The sequence below is a fragment of the Bufo gargarizans genome, chromosome 2, assembly GCF_014858855.1.
Source record: "Bufo gargarizans isolate SCDJY-AF-19 chromosome 2, ASM1485885v1, whole genome shotgun sequence".
Taxonomy (NCBI): Eukaryota; Metazoa; Chordata; class Amphibia; order Anura; family Bufonidae; genus Bufo; species Bufo gargarizans.
In genome coordinates, this window is record NC_058081.1 from 397843692 (window position 1) to 397864425 (window position 20734).

A 20734-nucleotide genomic window follows, 5' to 3' on the forward strand; every position below is an offset into this window, starting at 1 on the left:
GTTCCCCAGACTGATATGTTTAGAGAAACCAGTGTTTTTAAGCAATAACCTCTCATGACCCCGGTAGTTAAGATAGTTCATGTGAGACCCATTACAATCTCTAAGATACCACATCTGTTGGCAATAACTTTTAAAACAATATACATTGTATGCCAGTGACCATTCCTTCTCTGGCTTATTCCAACAGAGAGTTTGGCCTCTTAAAGGTAATGTGAATCTCCATTTTGGTTCTAATATTGTCAGACCTTAATGTGCAGATATAAATATGCCCGACAACAAGACAATCAGCAGAAAAATATAAAAAAATTATGGCGTTTAGAAAATGGAGACACAAAAACATAATTTATTTTTTCAAAAATGCTTTATTATTAGGGTTGCGCGAACCTGAACTGTAAAGTTCGGGTTCGTACCGAACTTTAGGATTTTTCGACCTCTGGTCCCGAACCCGGACATTTCATTAAAAATTCGGGTTTGAGTTTGGTGTTCGGCGATTTAATGGCGTTTTTTGAAAGGCTGCAGGGCAACCAATCAACAAGTGTTTAACTCGTGTGCCCTTAGAAGCCATCACAGCCATGCCTACTTATGGCATGGCTGTGATTGGCCAGTGCAGCAAGTGACCCAGCCTCTATATAAGCTGGAGTCACGTAGCTCCGCACGTCATTCTGCTCTTACTAGTGTAGGGATAGGATGCTACTGCTGTGAGGGAGAGAATAGGAAAGAATCTATCTGATATCACATCACTACTTGTTATTAACTGCGATCTACTGCGATTTTGTTTTGTGCGCCTGCCCTGAGCCCAGTGACACAATAAAATACGTTTTATCCGTCTGTTAGTTAGGTGGGCGTCAGCGGCCATTTTGTGCAGGTTCAGTGTACCAGCACCGCATATGTGCCGTGGGCAACATATACCCATTTTTTAAGTGCACTGCATATAGGCCAGGGGAAGGGAAAATAATATAGGGAATCCGTCTGTAAGTTCAGAGACCCAGCGGGTGACATATTCACATTTTCCATTTTGGCGGTTTTTTTTGAGTGTATTTAAATGCTGTGTGTTTATGTGATTTCATATGCAGTGTTATGTACCTGATGAAGGGGAACTACAATCCAAGTAAATCCATCTGTTAGATTCTGTGGGGACAAATTATAGTTATTTTTTGCTAAAAAGTACATTTGCACCCTGTACTGCATTTGTGATAGTGAAAGAAAATCTGTTAAATCCATCTGTTTAATTGTGGGTGAAAAAATCATATTTTTTTTCCCATAAAGTACCTTTGCGGCCTTTACTGCATTTGTGACAGTCCAATACAAGCGTTAAATATTGCTGTTATAGTCTGGTTTTAAAAAAACACCCATTTTGTGCTAGATACTACATTTGGTGCCTTTGCTGCATTTGTGACAGTCTAATACAAGCGTTAAATACTGCTGTTATATTATGGTTTTAAAAACACACCCATTTTGTCCTAGATACTACATTTGGGGCCTTTGCTGCATTTTTGACAGTCCAATGCAAGCGTTAAATACTGCTGTTATATTCTGGTTTTAAAAAAAAACATTTTGTCCTAGATAGTGCATTTCCGACCGTACAATACAAGCGTTAAATATTGCTGTTATATTCTGGTTTAAAAAAAAACACCCATTTTGTCCAAGACAGTCCAATATAAACAGTCAATACTGCTGTTACATTGTTGGTTGACAAATTAAAAAATGTTGTGACTGTGAAGTAATTGCATAAAATTCGCCTGTCACACTTTTGTGTGACCTCAAGAAATGGTTCCTCTTTATGACACCAGCACTGCCTTACTGTCAGTGAACTTAATTGTTGACTATTGGCGGTTACATTGTTGCACCCCGGTCGTGGTGCTGCTAGTGTTGGTGGAGCTCCTGTTGCAGCGAGAGGACGTGGTCGATCTGTGCCAACTACACGCACAAGTGAAACACCTACCTCAGGTGCGAGTAGGCGACAGAACCTTCAGCGTTATTTCGTAGGGCCGAAGCGGCTCTACGAATGGTGAGGCCAGAACAAGTACAGGCGATAGAAGATTGGGGGGCTGACAGTGCCTCCAGTTCCTTCAAATTGTCTCCCACCCAGTCCCTTGCTGAAAGATCAGAGTTGGCACCTGCAGCCCATAGCCATCAGTCTTTCACCTCACCCCCTTGCAAATTAGCCAAGCAGTCTGAGCCCCAAGTCATGCAGCAGTCTCTTCTGCTTTTTGATGACTCTGCTAGCAATGTTGCCCAACCACTTATGTTTCAGGATGAGTACATGGAAGGACCACCGCAGCACGTCTCGGATGATGACGAAACACAGGTGGCTTTCTGCAGTGTGCAGACCGACGAGAAGGGCAGGGGTGAAGACTGGGTGGAAGATGATGCGGAGGACGATGAGGTCCTTGACCCCACATGGAATCAAGGTCATGCGAGTGACTTGTCTAGTTCGGAGGAAGAGGCGGTGGTCTCACAGAGCCAGCAGCACAGCAAAAGAGGGAGCAGGGTGTAAAAGCGCAGCAGCCGTCCCCTAGACAGTACGCCTTCTACTGCCCACCGCACCAAGGGACCGAGTACACCAAAGCCAGCTCCAAGGAGTTCCCTGGCTTGGCAGTTCTTCAGACAATGTGCTGACGACATGACACGAGTGGTTTGCACGCTGTGCAATCAGAGCCTGAAGCGTGGCATAAACATTCTAAACCTTAGCACAACCTGCATGACCAGGCATCTAAGTGCAAAGCACGAGGTGCAGTGGAGTAGACATCTCAAAAACCAAGAAAGGTCTTTGGCTCCTCCTGCTTCCTCTTCTGCTGCAGTCTCGGCCTCTTCATCCACCTCTAGAGTGACAGTGGCACCTGCCACCCCGCAAACAGAGGATGTTCCAGCAATGCCCCCACCTGGGTCACCAAGCATCTCTACAATGTCCCATGGAAGTGTTCAGCTGTCTATCTCCCAAACACTGGAGCGAAAGAGGAAGTACCCCCCTACCGACCCGCGATCCCTGGCCCTGAATGCCAGCATTTAAAAATTCCTTGCCTTTGAAATGCTGTCATTCCGTCTGGTGGAGATGGAGAGTTTTAAAAGCCTTATGGCGGTGGCTGTCCCACAGTACGTCGTTCCCAGCCGACACTACTTTTCCAGGCGAGCCATCCCTTCCCTGCACAACCAGGTGGGGGACAAAATCAGGTGTGCACTGTGCAACGCCATCTGTGGCAAGGTCCACCTAACTACGGATACGTGGACCAGTAAAGCACGGTCAGGGACGTTATATCTCTGTAACAGCACAATGGGTAAATGCAGTGGTGGCTGGGCCTGAGGCGAATAGCAGTTTGGCGCATGTCCTTCCACCACCGAGGATTGCATGGCGCTTCTCTTTGCCTCCTGTTGCTTCCTACTCCTACTTCGCTTCCTCATCCTCTACCGCCTCCTCATCCAGTCAACGTAACACCTTCACCACCAACTTCAGCACAGGGGTAAATGACAGCAGTCAGTTTTGAAACTTATCTGTTTGGGGGACAAACCCCACACACCGTGCAGGAGCTGTGGACGGGCATGGAGCAACAGACTGATGAGTGGTTGGTGCCAGTGAGCCTCAAGCCCGGCCTGGTGGTGTGCGATAACAGGTGAAATATCGTAGCAGCTCTGGGCCTAGCCGGTTTGACGCACATCCCTTGCCTGGCACATGTGCTGAATTTGGTGACGCAGAGATTCCTGAAAAATTACCCCAATATGTCAGAGCTGCTGCAGAAAGTGCGCGCCGTCTGTGCGTGCTTTCGGGGTTCTCACAGCGTAACTTCGGCCTTTCCACTCTCTGCCTCATATGCGATGTTCCCACAAGGTGGAACTCCACCTTGCACATGGTTGCTAGCCTGTGCGAGCAGCAGCAGGCGATAGAGTTTCAGCTGCAGCATGCATGGTTGAGTCGCTCTGCGGAACAGCATCACTTCACCACCAATGACTGGGCCTCCATGCGAGACCTGTGAGCCTTGTTGCGCTGTTTCGAGTACTCCACCAACATGGCCAGTGCAGGGTTCCTGCACCAACATACGGCAGGTACACAATTGTCCAGCCAAGGCACAGTTCTGGAGGAGGAGGAACCATGTTCACAGCAGGGTGGCGCCCAAACCAGCTCATGGCCATCACTGGTGTGTGGCTAGGGGGATACAGAGGACACATACGATACACCTCCCACAGAGAACAGCTTGTCGTTGCCTCTGGACAGCCTGGCACACATGAGCGATTATATGCTGCAGTGTCTCCGCAACGACCGCAGAGTTGGCCACTTTCTAACTTGTGCTGATTACTGGGTGGCCACGCTGCTCGATCCCCGTTACAAGGACAACATACCAGCCTTAATTCCGTCACTGGAGCGTGATCTTAAGATGCGCAAGTACAAGTGTACGCTGGTAGACGCGCTGCTGTTGGCATTCCCACCTGACAGCAGGGGCACATTGGAAGTAAAAGGAGAAGGAAGAGGTCGCCAACGTAGCTGGGGCACCGCCAGCACCTCAGGAAGCAGGGTTAGCATGGCCGAAATGTGGAAAAGCTTTGTCAGCATGCCACAACAACCAGCACCACCAGCTGATATGGAACGTTTTAGCAGGAGGCAGCATTTCAGCAACATGGTGGAGCAGTATGTGTGCACACGCCTACACGTACTGACTGATGGGTCTGCCCTTTTCAACTTCTGGGTCTCCGAATTGGGCACATGGCCTGAGCTTGCCCTTTACGCCTTGGAGGTGCTGGACTGGCCTGCAGCCAGTGTATTGTCTGAACGTGTGTTTAGAATGGCAGGGGGCGTAATAACAGACAAGCGCAACCGCCTGTCTACAGACAATGTGGACAAGCTCACGTTTATTAAAATGAACCAGGCATGGATCCCACAGGACTTGTCCATACCTTGTGCAGAATAGATATGTATACCGGCCTTACCCAAAATTGTTGTATTTTTTAATATTTCCCAATGTTTTGGTGTGTACCCTGTAACGGATCTCCTGGCACCCCAACTGGGTACCTCTGTTGATGGATGCTCCTAGTGCTTCCCGAGGGCTCCAAGCACTCCGCTGTACACCGTAACCACCACAGGAACAAGAAACAGGAACAGCTCTTACAAGAGCTAGGAGTTATAGCCAGGGGAATATACAGCGTATAGCAATCCCCACACACGAGACGAGGCTCTATGTTGAATGTAAAACAGAAATTCTTTAATGGGTTATTTTTCAGCCTTTTATGCAGGTCTCCTAGCAAGGCACACTCCCCCTGGGGACCTTGTAGAAGACTGTGACAGTTTATATATTAGCCAATCACGTGCATTTACATGTAACACAATCAACAAAATACAATTTTTGTAAAATCATCTGTTCAATTGGTAGGTGACATGAACCCATTTTGGCCATGAACCCCTGCTCTGCATAGTTGACAGGGACCAAAATTTTAAAAAATCGTCTGTTCCATTGGTGGGTGACATTAACCCATTTTGGCCAATGAAAAATCCCTGCTCTGCATAGGTGACAGGGACTTAAATTTCTAAAATTCGGCTTTAATTGACGTGTGCCCCCTCCTTTCATTCAATCCTTCCACTTTAACAACTTGTCCCACATTTCCGCTCAATCACATTTCAGCCATTGACCTCCATTGGATATGGAATCCCTTTCTCACGCTCCCTCTCAGGCATGGAACCCCGATTCCCCGTTACCCGTGATCACCATGCTAGGTGCATAAAAGAACATTGAAAGTTGATAGAGAAGATATCCAATTGGTTCGGGGACGTGCGATCAGGCAGAAGTTATCTAGAGTCAACAAAGCAGCAGCAGGGCCTCTCCTGTCTAACGTTTCCAAATCCAAAATACCCCAGTGACATTCCCTGTAATTTTTTTTTATTAATCATTATAATAAGAGGCCATCTTAAGAGTCCTGTATTGTTATTTATTGTCACTACCTCCCCAAGTCGGAGTGAGTAATTGGCACGCGGCCCCTCCTTTACTTGGAAGCTTCCACTTTAAAGGGAACCTGTTATGTGGATATTTGACTATAATCTAACTAATTATATACAATCATTAGCTACTAAAAAGTGCCTTAGATGTATTCACTTACTGGTGTGACAGATGGTTACCTCATAATATAGAAAAATTCCAGCAAACGTAATAACCCTCTCAAATAATATACTTTTATTAATGCTACTAAACATATGACGTACAAAACACATCTACCAGTAGGACTACCAATGGCTATGCTAATTACTGATAAATAGGGAAGCTGTCCCTATAGTCACGCCCTAATCTCAAGCTCAGCCCAGGGATGGCCCCTGAAGGTGGGGACCCCCTGTCCTCGAACCTGGACTACAGAATTCCCTAATAAAGCCCTAAAATAATTATAAAGGGTAAAGCACTTGCCTTATGGTAGATTACAAGATACACACATGTAGCCCTATATACATGGGCTGGATGAATGGACTTTGTATACAGCCCTATTGATACAAGCGCTGAACAAGCGTACTGACGTCATAGTTCACGTGCGCTCCAGCGACCGGAAGTTGTTCACTTCGTGTGCGTTCCACAGAAGAGTGTGCGCCTTACATGCTGATTGCCCACCTCTGAACATCTGGTGTGTAACCGGAGGTGAGATCACTCATTGGGCGACACAGGGAAAAGGTGGAGGGGTATTTAAATGGGGGGAAAGGACCAGTTTACTATCGGACCTGAGGAGGAACCGGTATGGGCGACCAGACACTGACATCTGATTGTAAGTAGGGACAGAGTTCCCCTGATGTATTTGGCATTAGGACAGTGGGTGATATTGAGTGTGCCCTGCTTTGCAATTTATGGTGTCTAATGTGGGCTGTGCCACCTGTCATCTGACCAGATACTGGGTATAGCGCTGAAACTGTGAGTGTTCTGTGTTATCTGGGTGGTCTGCGGTGGAGGTCACCATTGAGCAAGTACCTCATTGTTACTAGTATATGTGTCTCTCCACAGATATTTCTCTTAACTATATGAACGTATTCGGTACTAGGATTGCTGGTTATGCTGAGTGTGCCTTGCTTTGCAACCCAGGACATCTAGTGTGGCTGTTGCCACTGGTTACTGGACGGGACATTTATCATCTTGCTGAGTTTATCTCTTTCTTTTGAATATATGATCACATGAAGTAATTATCTCCCTTCGGTTTCATCACCGTTTTAGACTGGCTTCCTCCTCCTTCTTTGTATCAAGTGATGGTCCTTTCAATACGATTATGGATACATAATTGACACTGATGTATAAATAATTGGTGTTCTACACCCGGCTTACGGCTTTCTCATTATATTATGGGTATCCGTTATCTATGATATCGATAAATTATTTAACTTAAACTACCCCCTGATGATCCCGCACCGTGGGGGAAACGCGTTGTTTTTTTTGTGTATCTACTGTTATATGTTTGGGGTGTGTTTTATACTCTGATGTACTTTGTACCATTGATCAGCGCTTGTATCAATAGGGCTGTATACAAAGTCCATTCATCCAGCCCATGTGTATAGGGCTACATGTGTGTAATGTAATGTGTGTATCTTGTAATCTACCATAAGGCGAGTGCTTTACCCTTTATAATTATTTTAGGGCTTTATTAGGGAATTCTTTAGTCCAGGTTCGAGGACAGGGAGTCCCCACCTTCCGGGGGCGTCCCTGGGCTGAGCTTGAGATTAGGGCGTGACTATAGGGACAGCTTCCCTATTTATCAGTAATTAGCATAGCCATTGGTAGTCCTACTTTAGTAGATGTGTTTTGTATTTCATATGTTTAGTAGTATTAATAAAGTATATTATTTGAGAAGGTTATTACGTTCGCTGGAATTTTTCTCTATTTTTGACCCATTATTTGTTTGCATCTCTACTTGCTGGATTTGTAATTATTCACTTTTTGTAATGGCCAGTTTCCTTTCAGGGACTATTTTTGCCCAGGCCTTGTAAAATGAAGCCAGAGATATATTTTCAGACAAGGACATTCCGGGACTAGGCCAGGCGGCGACTAGTAAGCAGGTCTTCAGTGACCTATATAACTGTTATAAGGACAATATTAAATCATGGTGGGAGGTTAGATCTCTTCAAAGCTACATAGAACATAAGATTGCGCCTTCGGGTGAGACCTGCTGATAGGATCTCCTCACCAGCTTTCCTGATTAGGTGGGAGGACGAACTTACTCGGAGCTCTCTGACCCTTATGGGCCTGTTGTTAGAAGAGGAGAAACAATTATTTGAATGAACTTCGAGTAAACTACAGGAACAGATAACGACTGCACTTAAACTCAAAGACGATCCTGATTTTGCGAGACGTGAGACGTCCCTACAAACCTCTGTGGAGAAATTCCAAGGTTTGATTAAGGAACGCAAACGCAGGCAATTCATTAGAGATCTGGGTGAGTTTAAGGAAAATCGTGTGTACACACCAAGTCAGGAACCTGTAGTGGGCTCAGAAGTCTCTTCATCTGATATTGACTCCTCGGACACTGACTCATACCCCAGGACATACCGGGGACCACTCTATTGTGGTCAATCTGGGCCGAGGCGACGGGGAGGAAGAAGATGGCCAAGGAGTGGGTACAGAGGCAGAAGAGGACCGACACGGGGGTCTGGCTATCAAAATGCCTCCTCCTCCTCTCCTCCCTCTTGTACCTCCAACAATACCATGTCGCAACAACAGCCCTCTTTTTTAGAAAAGAGTCAGATCTCGTACCAGCTTTGGGAGCGCGGCAGGACAGACAAGGGGCAATGACTGACCTTCAGATTGTGAATCTGTCCTCGAGAAGCCTCAGTTCGGAAGAGGTGGGGGTCCTTAAGAGGGGGGGGGGGTCTTTCGTGCCCACCACGAACTTCAGTCTCTTTACCTGGACTAAGGACCTCCACCTCTTCTGCAGGAGACTAAAGTGGCACAAATTTTTCAAGGCCTCTAACAGAGAGAAATGTGACAACTTGGGACTGGACGAGAGTGACTTTGGTGATTTACAGACCCTCACTGAATTGAGTGTGGATCACAACCGTGACCCTGGCAGGGGTCCTTTTACCACACTTAGGTCTAAAAGCAAGAAGATGCCACCCCCTGCTAATTACGAACATGTGGATATCTTCCTCCAGATGGTCACTACTGACCTCGACCGGTTGGATAAAATTGATCCCAAATCTTTCAATCTCTCCGCTGTGGAGATGGAGGCATTGAGGTCGCTTGAAAAAGACGACTCTATTGTCATCAAACCGTCGATAAGGGCGGCAATCTAGTGGTTCTTGATTATGATCCCTATATGCGCATGTGCCTTGATCTCCTAAAGGATAAGGATGGGTATAGGATTTTATCTGCTAATCCGACCCCGTCCTTCCTGGAGGACCTGAGACAGTTGCTGTCAATTGGTCTCAACAAGCAGGTAATCAGTACTATGGAATTTGACTTCCTCCTTCCCGTGAAGCCCTTGATAGCGACCTTCTACGGGTTACCAAAAATACATAAAGGTACGACACCACTGAGGGGCCGCACAATCGTTTCGGGTGTTAATTCCCTGACACAAAACTGTGGTGTCTACCTTGACCAGGTGTTGAGGCAGTTCGTTGTGTCCCTCCCGGCCTATACGAGGGACACAATGGACTTACTCAACAAGATTGAGGTCCCTGAATCTTGACCCAGATTGCCTTTTGGCAAGTATCGATGTAGAATCGCTTTATAGCTCTATCCCACATCAATATGGACTTGTAGCCGTGGAGTATTTCCTCCGCACTAGGGGTATACACTTTGGTCCACATAATGAGTTCATTCTGAAACTCTTGGAATTTACACTCGCCCATAATTTTTTCCTGTTTAATGCACGTTTCTATCACCAGCTCAGGGGGGTGGCAATGGGCAGTCCCTGCGCACCCACGTAAGCTAATCTCCTCCTAGGCTGGTGGGAGGACACCCATGTTTTCCCTGATCATGTCGTCTGGTGGGCCAACAACGTCCAATTCTGGACACGCTACATTAACAACGTGTTTGTAGTGTGGAAAGGGGGGTCCGCGGACTTTAAAAGATTCGTCTCTGACCTCAATAAAAATGAAATAGGCCTTCGGTTTACCTTTGAACTGGATCTCGAGAGTATCACCTTCTTACACGTCCGAGTTACGAAGATAGGGGATAAATTATCCACGAACATTCACAGGAAGGCCACGGCCACAAACTCCTTGCTGGAGTTTTTCTCTATTTTTGACCCATTATTTGTTTGCATCTCTACTTGCTGGATTTGTAATTACCTTATAATATACACACAAAGATGCCACATTTGGATTTGAGTCCAGCGTGATGTCATTAAGTCCAGCGTTTATTTAATTCAGAGCTATAGCCACTCCCCTGCCCACCAGCTGCTGATTCATATGGAAAAAACCTGTCAATCAGCAGCAGGTAGGCGGGGAGAGTCAGGAGCTCATGAATATTCAGGACTCATCATTATCAGCTGGAGCTTTTCAATACAAGATGTTGGCAGATTGACTGGGTCAATTAAAGAAAGTGACCTAGCATTTTAGTTAGGACACCATAAAATTGGTGACAGGTTCCCTTTAACAACTTGTCCCACATTTCCACTCAATCACATTTCATCCATTGACCTCCCTTGGATGTGGTATCCCTTTCTCAGGCTCCCTCTCCGGCATGGAACCCTGATTCCCCGTTACGCGTGATAACCATGGTAGGCGCATAAAAGAACATCGAAAGTTGATAGAGAAGATAGCCAATTGGATTGTGGACATCACGGGGATGTGCGACATGGTGGAGCAGTATGTGTGCACACGCCTATGGGTACTGACTGATGATGGGTCTGCCCCCTTTAACTTCTGGGTCTCCAAATTGGGCATATAGCCTGAGCTTGCCCTTTATGCCTTGGAGGTGCTGGCCTGCCCTGCAGCCAGTGTATTGTCTGAACGTTTGTTTAGCACGGCAGGAGGGGGTTATCAAAGAGAAGTGCAGCCGCCTGTCCACAGCCAATGTGGACAAGCTCATGTTCATTAAAATGAACCAGGCAAGGATCCCACAGGACTTGTCTGTACCTTGTGCAGAATAGACATGTATACCAGCCTCACCCAGTCATTGTTGTACTCCAGCGCACTTTCTCTTTGTTTTATTTTTTATATTTCCCAATGTTTTTGGGTCTACCCAAATTTGAACAAAAAAATAATAATAAAAAACAAAAACCAGTGTTGGCTACCTCCTCCTCCACCGCCGCTTCAACCTACACCGCCTCCTCAACCTCCTACTCCATATGGACCTCCTCCTAGATCAAGATTATTATTTTTTATTTTTACGTATTTTATGTTATTTGAAGTAATTTCCCTATCCACATTTGTTTGCAGAGCACTTGCCATGCTCTTAACATTTTGCTGCCTTTTGCAGCCATCTAGCCCTTTCCATGACCTTTTTAGAGCCATTTTAGTGTTGCAAAGTTTGGGTTCCTATTGATTTCAATGGGCTTTGGGTCCTGAACTCGAACTTTTTTGTGAAGTTCAGTCGAACCTGAACATCCAGGTGTCCTCTCAACTCTTTTTATTATGTAAACTGAGATAAACAAGCAAAGAAAGACATATTTGATATCTTGCGTCCGTAACAACCTGCTTTTATGCTTTATGAAAATAGAACATTATCTACCCTGTCAGATGAATGTAGTAAAAAATAAAGAATAAAAACAGTGCCAAAAAAACATAACATAGAGCAATTAAAATGTACCCCAAAATAGTACCAATAAAACTGGCACCTTATCCCCTAGTTTCCAAAAGTCACTTTTTGGGAGTTTCTACTGTCAGATGGGCTTCAAATGGAACATGGCATCTAATAACCAGTCCAGCAAAATCTGCCTTCTAAAAACCTTATGGGCTCCTTTTCTTCTGCGCCCTGCCGTGTGCTGTACATCAGTTTATGACCACATGTGGGGTGTTTATGTAAACCGCAGAATCAGGTTAATAAATACAGCATTTTTGTCTGTTAACCCTCGATGTGTTAAATAAAAAAAAATTGATTAAAATGGAAAATCTGCCCAAAAAGTGAAATTTTGAAATTTCATCTCCATTTTCCTTTCATTCTCGTGGAACACCTAAAGGCTTAACAAAGTTTGTAAAATCAGTTTTGAATTCCTTGAGGGGTGTGATTTCTAAAATAGGGCCTATTATGGGTGGTTTCTATTGTGTAAATCCTACAAAGTGACTTCAGACCTGAACTGGTCCTTAAAAAGTGGGTTTTGTAAATTAAAAAAAATATTAAGATTTGCTTCTAAACTTCTAAGCCTTCTAACGTCCCAAAAAAAGAAAATGTCATTTACAAAATGATCCAAACATTAAGTAGACATATGGGAAATGTAAAGTACTAACTATTTTAGGAGGTATCACTATCTATTTTAAAAGCAGAGAAATATAAATTTTGAAAATTGCTAATTTTTCCCAATTTTTTGTAACTAAAAGCGTTCCAAAGTTATTACCACATAAAGTGACATGTCAGATTAGCAAATATAGGCCTGGTCAGGAGGGGGGGAAATGGCATGGATACGAAGTGGTTAAAAAAAATGGTTTTGGAAATTTTGTTGAAAATTTTAAAAATAGCTTCTAAACGTCAAAGCCTTCTAATGTCCTAAAAAAATAAAATGCCATTTACAAAGTTATGCCAACATAAAGCAGACATATGGAGAATGTTCATTGATAACTATTTTATGAGTTACTATCTGTCTTAAAAGTAGAGAAATTCTAATTTAGAGAACCACTGTCATGAAGTACAATTTGTCATGAGAAAACATTCTCAGAATGGCTTGGATAAGTAAAAGCGTTCCAAAGTTATTACCACATAAAGTGATGCATGTCAGATTTGCTAATATTGGCCTGAGATTTAAAGTGAAAAGTGGCTCAGTAGTGAAGGGGTTGAGGCACATGGAGGTTAAAAAATAAACAACACCATGTGCCTCACATTAACCCTTTAACGCATAATGCCGTACATGTACGGCATTATGCACAGAGTATTGTAAGGAGCGGGCTGCTGTGGTGAGCCCTCTCCATATGCGGTTAGCATGCCAAAACCAGTCAATTAACCCCTCAGATGCCACATTTAACAGCAAACTCAGCATCTCTAAGGTAAGGCAGAGGGCTGCAGGATCCCCTGCTGTAAAATTGTGGGTCTCAAATAGGTTATCATGGCAGCCTGGGGCCTACTGAGACTTTCCTGGGCTGCCATAATAACCTTCCTGCTAAGCTGTGCACGAGGAACAACCCTGCAGGGAGCACGTCAGAATCCCATTTACCCTGATAGATATCTATAAGGGGGAATAGGATAAGGGATCAAAAAATCCCAGGTTCTAACCCCCCCTAAGGAGGCTAAAAACCACCAAAATATTAAGTTTGTCACCCTATTTTACATCTAAAAAATATAAACAATAAAAAAATATATCGGGCATCACTGTGTCAGAAAATGTAAACTATTAAAATATTTTAAAAATAGTGTTTTTGTCACCTTGTCACCTCCCAAAAAAGTTTGTGATCAAAAGTTGTATATACCCCAAAAATGATACCAATAAAGACTGCAGTTTGGCCCTCAAAAAAACAAGCACTCATACAGCTTTGTAGACTGAACATAAAAAGATTATGGCTGAAAATGGCGATGCAAGAAAAATGTTGATTCTTTTCAAAGGTTTTTACATTTTTGCATGGTATTGAATGGTGTCGGGTTCCGCAAAACTTTTTCTTGGTATTGAAACAATCAAAATGTTGGTATCGTAACAACTCTACTATGATCTGATGCTGTGCTATGTTAGGTCACAGTGCAGCGCTTGCCGGAAGAAGACCAGGGGGCAGGGAGAGGCAGCACTGTCCAGAGCAAGCGAGGTAAGTTTGTTTATTAATTTTTTTAACATCTGATCTGGGGTCTAATGGTGGTCCAATCTGAGGCTGATAGAGGTTTGAGGGGTCTGATCTGAGGCTAATAGAGGTTTGGGGGGGTCTGAACTGAAGCTGATGGAGCTTGGGGGGGGGGGTCTGATCTGAAGCTGATGGAGCTTGAGGGTCTTATAGGCCACCATCAGGAGCAAGTAAGGAATTTTTTTTTTTTTTTTTTTTACTTCTGATCTTAGGCTGATGGGGGTCTGTCCTAAGGCTGATGGGGGCTCGTTCTGAGCCTGATGGAGACTATGCGCAGGCCATGCTTATGTAAACTGTTTTTGAATGGTCTGATGTGACACTTGGGTGCCTCTCATCTCCCTTAAAAGTGACGGGAGTTTTGTGGCATTCATCATCCGGTTCCGCACTGCATTGTTTACAATGAAGCGGTCATCAATGTGGGATGTGGTCAAAGGACGTCCACTTCTTTGCCTTTCTGTGACTCTTCCAGTCTCTCTGTATCTTTGTTGCCACCTGCTGATGACACTCTGACACTCTTTGCTCAGTGGTCCCTTCCGCCTGAGAACATCCTGCTTGAAGCCTCGCAATGGCGAGGTACTGTTGATTGTTAGGTGTCGTCTTGGTTCCATGATGTCAAAATGTGAACAGCATTTTGAGGAGGTCTGTTTAAATACCAATTCTAATTGAACCAGGAAATGTATTTGGCAATTCATGGATCACACTCATGTGAATTTTACCATCAAGCTCCTTGTTGGGGAACAGCAAGTTGTACAAAAAGTACTGAAACATTGAACAGTTGGATATGTGCAATCAAAAGTTTGTCACATTTAAGACTGTCACATTAAGTTCACCTGTAAAGGGTAGAGTGCATTTTAGGTTCATCCTGAAATTTCACCCACAAGCCAAATATTCCTAACTATTGGAGGGCTGTGGCTAGCAGTGCAGGGCGGTGGCTGTGTGAGACACCAGCTCTGGGTATTTCAGCCCAAAAGCAGCACAAAGCAGCACCTGACTGCCTCAATTTCAGGCCCGATACATCTGGCTTGCCGACTGCATGATGCAGAAAAAGAAGGGAAAGAAGAGCCCATTGAAGCTCACCTAGTTTTTTTCTAGCATTGGATCCCTGACAAGACGGCGCTGCGCTTCCTCCGGCAATAACACAGGGGGAGCACAAATCCCCAAGCATTTCCCTGGCCTCGTCAGCAGCAAAAGGGCAAAGATCAGGGGGATCGACATCTGACTCTGATCCCGTGGAGGAAATCTCTCCGAGACACATGATAGTGTCAACAAATTACTAAGGCCTCCAGAAGCCATGTTACTACAGTAAGCCGGGTAGCAGGGAAGCAACAAGCTTCCCCACAGCCACAAGTCCTTGCTCCACTGTGCCGGAATTTACTATCCCTAACTGAATACCAAATGAAGCACCTGCTGGCTGATTTTAAAACTGGCCATTCAACAAGATTTCAGGTCAGCTATTTCTGAATTACAACATGAGATCACCTCTCTGGGTAATCATACTGATTATATAGAGTCTTAAATGGCGAAGTTCACTATGGCTAATAATGGGATCGTAGATGTAGCTAATAATCTAGAAGTCGTCTCTGCACTTAAAAATAAAATCTCAGGTATGGAAGACCGTTCATGGCGCAATAATGGCTGTTTTAGGGGAATGTCAGAAGAGATAAAACAAGAAAACGTGAAAGATTTATTTACGGTCCTTTTGCCCCAAGCCAGCACTATTGACTTTCTGATAGATGGGGCTCATTGTCTGCCTAAACCAAAAACACTCCCAGCAGACATACCTAGAGACATTATAGCCAGCATGCATTTTTTTCATGTAAAAGAACAGCTGCTAGAAGCTATGCACAGGGGACCGATCCTTCCTGAAAGATTCTAAAACATTGCCCTTTTTGAATCTGCCCTATCTGCTGATCTCTCAGCAAACACACTCACTAAAAGGCAGGAATATAATGGAGTCACAAAGCTGCTCAGGGATCACAAAATCTCTTACAAATGGTGTTTTCCTGTAAAACTGATCATTACCAAAGATGGAGGGAAGCATGTTCTCTCATCACCAGGAGACGCTCTTTAAATGTGCAGAGAATGGAATCTACTCTCAGGACAACACCGCGAACCTCGGTAAAAGACTGGTTCTACAACATATCCCTGAAGAGTGGACCACAGTGACTTACAGGAAACGCCGTACGGTCTAACTCTATTCTATGCAAGCCGAAGCATTACTCTTATTGTATCCTTTTCCAATAGTCATGTCTGTAAGTCGCCTCATTTTGCACAAGGCAGTGGGCTGACACTAGCTCATGGTGTGTTTACTACGGATTCCGTTGATCCAAGCCCCCAGTAGATACCATCTTGTATCCTACAGTGACTACTTAAGATTTCCTATATTAGATGAAAAAAGATCTGTTAGTTCATGTCCTGGACTTTTTTTTTTTATTATGTTTATTTTTGTTATCTCAATTTTCAATTTTTTATATGTTTTATACTCTTTGCCTAGTGAACAAAGGCGAACACTTGTCTATGTGCTATTTGTACACGTGATTGTAATGCTACTGTATATAACTGGAGCTTCACAGCATCATCCACTATACTATTGTTATGGGTTTTAAAATAATATCGCTGAATGTTAAGGGACTTAATTCACCTTTCAAAAGAGCGATGCTCTGGAAAGGTGTTAAAGCTCTAGGTGGAAACATGGTATGCATTCAAGAAACACATTTGAGATTGGCGCACTATATGCTCCCAATAAAGGTCAAGAACATTTCCTCAACTTGGTACTAGTCAAAATATCTAAAGGTGTATTTGGGTCCTTGATTGTGATGGGGGATTTCAACAAACCCATATGGCCATCGATGGGCTCTACATCTAAAATGCCCCATAAAGAACCAACTTCCCTATATTCCATATTACATAAAAATGGCCTATTTGGCATCTGGCGCATACAACATCCCTCAGATAGGAACTACATGTTTTTCTCCAATCCTCACCAGATATATACCAGAATCGATTTCTTTCTCATAGACAAGTCCCTCTTACACTGAATCAATCAGTCTGCCATCCACACTATATCATGGTCCGACCATGCCCCTATCACCTTGTCGGTGACTGAACACTTAAGCTCTGGTCCCTTTTTGCCACGGAGACTAAAAAAACTACATTCTTCCCCACAAATACCTTTTATTGAGGATTATTTTACCTTTAATGATTTATATGACCTCATATAGTACACTTTGGTGTGCCATGAAAGCCACAGTGCTTTATCCAACAATCCTCATGTGATAAGAAGTTTAGACAAGCAAAGCAGCTCCAACTACAATTACAATTGGCAGACCTACATAGACAGAATAAAACGGCTTATTGAGCTGAACTGGCCCATAAGATATCCATAGTACAAGGCGAACTAGATAACTTGCGTTCATATCAATATGATCTGGCGTTACGACACCTTCGATTAAAACATTATTGGTACGACAATAAATCCCTATTAGCCCACCGCCTTAAATCTCAAACCCTGAAATCTAGAATACCATACCTGCATAGAACCAAAATTATGGATGAATTGCTAATTCCTTTGCTAGCTACTATACTACCCTATACAACTTGAAAGACGACAATGCCACACACCAACCGATACACACCGTGGAATTGTGTCCTTCCTAAATCAAATCTCCTTACCTAGAATCTCCACAGCACATGCACAACAGTTATCTGTGGAAATTACTGAACAGGGGATAATGAATCTTATTCATTGCCTTTACATAAATCCCCAAACTCCTTATTGCTCCCTATTTAACTAAGGTTTATAATGACGTATTCAGAACAGGCAAATTCCCATCAGAAATGTTGGAAGCACTGATTGTCACCCTACCTAAACCCAGGAAATCACCAGATACACCTACTAACTTTAGGTCTATTTCACTTCAGAATGAAGATCTGGGCTCATAGACTAAATGACATTCTCCCCACAGTAATACGTAATGATCAAGTGGCCTTTTTAAAAGGGGTGCCGAGCATCTGATGGGACCCCTAGACTTCTAAATATCCTGTTGTAGTGGCTAAACGTCGGACGCCTTCTCTGCTTCTCTCATTGGATGCAGAGAAGGCGTTCAATAGGATTCATTGGGGGCTATATTGAGGAGGTACTTGGGAAATTTGGATTTCCCTCTGCTGTCCTTACCCCCATTATGGCATTTATACACTAACCCAACTGCAAACGTTTTTACTTAAGGTTCCATCTCAGACCCATTCACCATACCTAATGGAGTTAGACAGGGGTGCCCACTGTCCCCTCTCATTTTTGACATGGTCATGGAACCCTTAGCTTAACACATCAGCAAACCAGAAACATCATTACCCCCTGTAATGGATATTATTGCACACTTAACCAAAGTTAGCAACTACAAGCTCAATACCACCAAATCCTTAGCCATGGGAATGGGCATAGATGAGAAGTTACAATCAATCTTACAGTGGCAATACCCCTTCCGATGGACTCCTGAGAGAGTTCCGTATTTGTGGATAACGTTAACATTCCCACCCACCAAGCTTCAGATCACAAATTACCAGACCTTAACTAAACAACTCATTACTGACATCAAATCCTTCATGACGTATCCTATCTCTTGGTTGGGTCGTATTGCTGCTGTCAAGATGTTTCTACTCCCTAGGACATTATATTATTTCCGTTGTTTACCTATCTTTGTCCCCCGCCAAGTCATTAAGCCCTTAACGCCCAGCGCCGTACATGTACAGTGCTGGGAGTGTGTTTAAAGATGGAGCCCGCTCCTGCTCGCTGCAGGCACCATAGCCGCGGGTGGCCGCCTGCTTCTTATAGCTGACACCCGCGGCTCATGTCTGCAACCGGCAGTAATGAAAGTGCCCAGGGGCGGCGTGCAAGCGGCCGGTGCCCAGGCCCCTCTTCGCTTTTCATTTGTAACTCCTCCCCTTTCACCACTCTGGCCAGCCCTAGGTTCTTCTGCTTACCTCCTCCCTTCAGTGTGAAAACCCATGCCTGCGCTGTGCATCCCAATCTCCGCTCCTGCGCACAGCATTACCCATTATGGGCATCGGCATCCGATCGTTTAATGCACATGCGCCTGCCCCAACATCCGGATCTAGCCAGCGGAAGTACACAGCTGCATCAGAGGGCTGTACTGAAGCTGGAGAATTATGTCTGTAATGCTCTTTTTTGAAAATTCACAAAAGCAATAAATATGTTTAAAAAAAATATCCCTAACTTTTTGTGAGTAGTGTATGTACATATAATCAGTGTTCTGGTCAGTGATTGTGAGCCAAAACCAAGAGTGGAGCCAGCACAGAGATTTTGTACCTGTTCTGTGTTTTTACCTGCACTCTGTTTTGATTCACAATCACTGATGGTAATCACTTACCAAACACTGTGTGAATTAAGCCTTAGGAATATCAGTTTAACATAACACAAGAGACTTGACTTTCCCTGATGGGTGACAACCATACAAGGTTTCACTTGAGTCTGTTGCTGGGGACTTGGTCCACTTACTGTTGGACAGCTGTTTGTGTTTTCTATCACGTTATATGCAATCTGGCCAATTAGTAAACTGATTGTACAACCTACCTCAGACTTCTTAATAGTGTTTTATTTCTTTGCAGGTTGTTCTATGGAATAAATGTAGATCAGGATCTTTTCGGTGATGACGGACAAGAGTGAATTGCATCTCGAGTGATCACTGAGTATTACAAATAATGTTAACAGTTTTTATACAGGACATATTGAGCCTTTGGATTGACATACACGTTCATGTTTTACATTCAAGCAAGAATGTTTGAAAGTTATGATTTAAGCAATGGCTGTCAATAATTCACTCAATGTCTGTTAATAATGGCCTTAAGTTTAAATGTCAGATACTGATATCATATGCCAAAATAAAGAGGTTTGATTTCTCTTGATTTCTGGAATGTTTGTAGTTTTTGTACTTGCCTTTGAATTAGGTTACTTATCAAAAACATTATTGAACTGAATAGTAAACTAAAAACTAGAATAAAAAAAATAATAGTGCTCCATACTGTTTGATAGCTTTATTCACTTGCAGATTGCACAGGCAGTTCATTATGAGGCAGTAGGAGTCATAGTAGGTCACAAATCCTGCTGTAAGTTAAATTTAATATATTGAATATTCAGTTTGACATTCCAAATTTTTTGAGGGAAGTGTTGAGAAAACGATAAATTGGCCATTTTTAGTTTTTTTCCGTCATGCTATTCACCATATGGGACGCGGCGATGCCCATGATGTTTATTTTTTTCATTGTTTGTTTATTTTGATTTTGGGGAAAGGGTGTGATTTTGAATTTTTATATATATTTTTTAAACTTGTTTTTTATGTCCCCAAGTGGACCGCAACATGCAATCATCAACATGGTTTGCTGTCTGCATCTTTTTCGGCCTCGTTAAAGTGAATGGGCCCACATCTGGTCCGCAAAAAATGTAGATCAGATGCGGACAAAAATTATGGCCAAGTGAATGTGCCCTTAGTCACACATTTCTATGGAAAGGGTCATGAGCTCTTAATGGAGCATACAGGCAACACTCCTTTCTCCCTATAGAAAGTGGGTCTCTGCTGTGGGGTTCACAGATTTCAGTCATTTGTGGCATTTCTTAGATATTTTATAAATGCTTAAGACTAGGTTTACATTTGCTATGGGAACAAGAAAATGCAACATGGACACCAATACCTAACCAACTGACTATAATGGTGTCCATCATGGTTTCTGCATGCAGCAGTATTTTATCCTATTTATGAACACAAATATGGCAGTTTTATTTTGTCAAAACCAGAAATGGATCTAGCAGGAAGGACAAGTTTAAGATCGTGCTCCATAGCGTTTTTCTGTCGCATG

General features: G+C 43.6%; 1 protein-coding gene across 5 annotated transcripts in view; it reads left to right on the forward strand.

Moving 5' to 3' along the window:
• The window catches only part of RNF14 (ring finger protein 14), a 99111-nt gene extending 79325 nt beyond the window's left edge, over positions 1 to 19786 (forward strand). For 3 of the 5 annotated variants that reach the window (XM_044280840.1, XM_044280842.1, XM_044280841.1), the window contains exons 9-10: positions 13762 to 13831; positions 19490 to 19786. In XM_044280840.1, the coding sequence (XP_044136775.1) occupies positions 13762 to 13831; positions 19490 to 19531 (112 nt within the window). In that variant the 3' untranslated portion in view covers positions 19532 to 19786. The remainder of the gene's footprint in view (positions 1 to 13761; positions 13832 to 19489) is intronic. The other 2 variants (XM_044280844.1, XM_044280843.1) reach the window with 1 other exon arrangement.
• Positions 19787 to 20734: the final 948 nt, after the last annotated feature.